The sequence below is a fragment of the Sinocyclocheilus grahami genome, unplaced genomic scaffold (assembly GCF_001515645.1).
Source record: "Sinocyclocheilus grahami isolate Dianchi unplaced genomic scaffold, SAMN03320097.WGS_v1.1 scaffold54.1, whole genome shotgun sequence".
Taxonomy (NCBI): domain Eukaryota; kingdom Metazoa; phylum Chordata; class Actinopteri; order Cypriniformes; family Cyprinidae; genus Sinocyclocheilus; species Sinocyclocheilus grahami.
The window spans coordinates 6,531,316-6,534,944 of record NW_015505233.1 but is presented as its reverse complement, the minus strand read 5'-3'; the positions used below and the strand labels follow the sequence as shown (position 1 = coordinate 6,534,944).

Sequence of the window (3,629 nt, the reverse complement as noted above, 5' to 3'; positions counted from 1 at the left end):
GGACACCAACTTCACTTTAGGACCCAAACAGAGTCTCTGGCCCGCCAGAGAATCTCATACAAGCCATTCAGTCACAGGATGTAGCCATTCACAGAGGCCAATCTAAAGGCCATAAACCTCAGATAAGACCGGATTCAACAATTGTTTTAGCACTTCTTTTACAAGAACAACAATTCCTTGAACCAAACATTTTGAGATGTCCTTTAAAGAAAAACTACTGAAATTAAATGAAGAGCTGAACAGATGCAGGTAAACATGTTTAAAATGTGACAAATGATAGAAAGAGTTCTGCTGTTTGCTAGTAGGCTAGATATGTTCCGTTTCTTTTCTTTTCTTTTTTTTGTGTGAAATGTAATTACCTAGCAGTTAAAAATGTTATATTTCCACAATTAGACCTGAATATTATCACACTGCAGTGGTACTCACATTTTCACAAATGCACTTTTTAATTCGGGTGAAAGTGGTAAAACACTATGCATGACCGAGTACTTGGTAGTTCAGCTCATTCCTGGAACACATTCTTTTTTTCCCCCTTCATTCATTAATCTTTTCCCCCCTGTCAGCCCATGACTGAATGCAAGGTCAGTCTAAGGAACTGCTCTCTCTGACGTGCAGTGGCCTATAATGAAGACGTACAGTAAAAGCATCATTAGATGAGTAAAAGAAAAGAGCGATGGATACTGGTGTTTGTGCAGCTGCATCCAAACTAAAACCTGATCCTCACCATTCTCTGAATACCTCCATCTTTTTCTCTCACAGGCTGGGCAGTGGTATTTGCCACACCATAATAGTGGACACCATCTCCTCGTGCTTAGACTGTTTTGTTTTTCTGTTGATTCTGCGGTGTCCCAGTCCTCCAGACACCACCAACAATGAGCTCACATTTACTTTCTCAGTCTGCTTGGCCTTCTGGAAGTGCGCCGGCTCGTTCAGCAGGTCGTATATCGCCCCGTCCTCTGAGCCGTGCTCTAAAGAGCCCTGAGACAGAGCCAGAGACCCACATGAGGAGGACAGGGAGTCCTGGAGAACTGGAGCATGTGAGGGAGAGCTGGTACTGCTGCACCCCACCCCAGAGCAGCTCTCGTCCAGTTGGGTTCCCTCCACCTCGGGGGCCCCAGGCTGGCACTGGCTGGGTGTGCTGGAGGTGAGAGTTGCCATGGTTGCTTGGGAGACATTACACACTGCTGTTGCCATCGTGAGGAACTTGACTGGGCCATGGTGAGCATGAAAAGAGACCATTCCTCGACCTGGGGCAAGACAATGAGGGAGATGAATGACATTAAAAAGTTTGCTCAAGCATAAAATAAAGAGATAAAACACACACAAATGTTAGAACACAATAATGAAATATATAAGGGTAGTAAAATATAACCCATCAAAACAAAATATAAATTTTAGTATAATTACTAAAAAACCTTTTTCAAATGTAAATATTAAACATAAAATCAGACGTCATTAAGTGTTATTTTTGTTTTATTTATATATACACTTTTATATACTTATTGGTCCCACTTTATATATTAAGTGGCCTTAACTATTATGTACTTACATCAAAAATAAGTATACTGTACTTATTGTGTTCATATTGTATTGCAAAACACTTTTGCTGCTATTGATGTGGAATACGGGTTAGGTTAGGTTAAGTTGTAAGGAATGAGTCAACCGTGTAATTACAAATGTAATTACATGCAGGTATTTAAAAATATATATAAGTACAATGTAAAAACATGCATGTACACAATAAGTGCATTGTTCCAAATGATTAATTTAAATGTAAGTGTATAGTAGTTAAGGCCACTTAAAGTGGGACCTATATATAATGTATATAAAAGTAAATATATAATAAAATTACATCTAATTTTTTTTTTCATTTTTAACATCAATTTCAAGTTTTTTTTTTTTAAAGTTACAAATTTAAATGTTAAAAAGTTAAAAATTTTCATCTAATATTAAATTTTATTTAATCAGCTTTTATTCAGCTTTACTTTGTAGTTTTATTTAACAATAATAGTCACTGACTGTTGTGGCTTTTGTGTGGTTTGTTCCTGAACTTCTGCTGAGTTGCAGTATTTGAAAGTGCTACAGACTTAAAATTACCCACAGGGCACTGGGCAGCAAACAAACCTCTGCCCTTAGCACAATTCCACAGTAAGCATTAAAAACTTGTCAAGAACCCACCTGTGACTTTTGGGATGCCCTGCAGTCTGGGCACGGACAGGGCCACAGTGACCCCAAGATTGGTCCCCACCAACAGCAGTCCGTGACACACTAACAGACTGCTCACAGAGACTCTCTGCTGTCCTGAAATGGAACAATTAATTTGATTTAAATACTTGCACTGCAAACTAAATCAGAAAAACACATACTATAAAACACTTGTGGCAAGCACTCATGACTAGAGGTACTCGGTGAAACATTCGCCCAGTGGAATAATAACATCATCCACACATGCTAGGCTGTGTGGGTAGGAACTCGACAGCATGTGTGGGTAGGTTACTATGGGGATGATGCTGAACAGCAGTTGGTTTCCAAAGAAACCTGACACGATGCGCACTTACAAATGCGAGGGAGGCCTCATTAGAAAGAAAAGAATGCCAAATGTTCAGATATTTGGTTAAACAAACAACTCTAAATTTGTACATCATGTACTGTACATTAAGTGAAATAATTTTAATGAAAATAAAATTCTAAATGAGCTACTGAAGTCCACAGTTCTATGAATGATATTAAATCGATTTTAAAATGACTGTCATGTTGGTGATTAAATAAAATCATAAGCAATTGTCATTGTCATTTTTGACCCATTATTGGTAAGGAACATGCTATAAATTGACACTGTGAAGAATATATAAACAAACACCATAAAAAACAACACACGAAAAAAGCACATTTAGAAATGGTAAGGAACGTTGTATTTAATAATAATAATAATAATAATAAAACAGTTATTTTTACTCAAAGTATATTACTGCATCAATTAAAAAAATAATAATAATAATACAGAATATAAACTTTAGGAAACTGCTGTAAGAACTATGAAGTTAAGAAAAACAATGGGAGGGTTAAAGGATTTTATGCACTAGACTTTTCAGAGACTTTTACCTAAATGCAATAACAATGGGTTTATGGTTTATTAGTGTGACTAAAAAGTAGTATGTCATCGGGCCAGAGCTGTTCTTTGGTCACTTATCACACATGAGCAAACAGAACTGCTGGTAAAAAGGAACTACACTGACTGAAAAAACACCCTCCAAACACCCGATTGGTCAGGACCAGACTGCAAGTTTGAAGTATGAGAGAACAATATCCTATTCAGCTGTTCCTTAGTGCTCACTGACTCGTTAGGAAAGGGTTTGCTCATATTTCTGAACATCATAGATCATTTCATTAGTCATGGAAACTCTAATCGAGGACTATTGCTAAACAAATGAGGACTGAGTTTGCAAAAGCATCTGCACAGTTTTGAAGTGTTTTACTACAAGTCCTGTAGACTAAATTAGTAGACCAAATCTGTCACAAAGAAACTAAATTAAGTTTTAAATGGCCACTTTATCAACAACTGTTCAGTCCTCTTTATACACTTTTTAAATATGTTTTATCTGTTACTCTGCATAAGTTATTGTGAAATT

General features: G+C 36.9%; 1 protein-coding gene across 1 annotated transcript in view; it reads right to left on the bottom strand.

Moving 5' to 3' along the window:
* Positions 1-343: 343 nt before the first annotated feature.
* The window catches only part of LOC107583663 (rho guanine nucleotide exchange factor 10-like), a 49,647-nt gene continuing 46,361 nt past the window's right edge, over positions 344-3,629 (bottom strand). The window contains exons 27-29 of the mRNA XM_016269945.1: positions 2,179-2,301; positions 725-1,247; positions 344-619 (exon numbers count right to left, since the gene is read on the bottom strand). Coding sequence (XP_016125431.1) covers positions 754-1,247; positions 2,179-2,301 — 617 coding nt within the window. The 3' untranslated portion in view covers positions 344-619; positions 725-753. The remainder of the gene's footprint in view (positions 620-724; positions 1,248-2,178; positions 2,302-3,629) is intronic.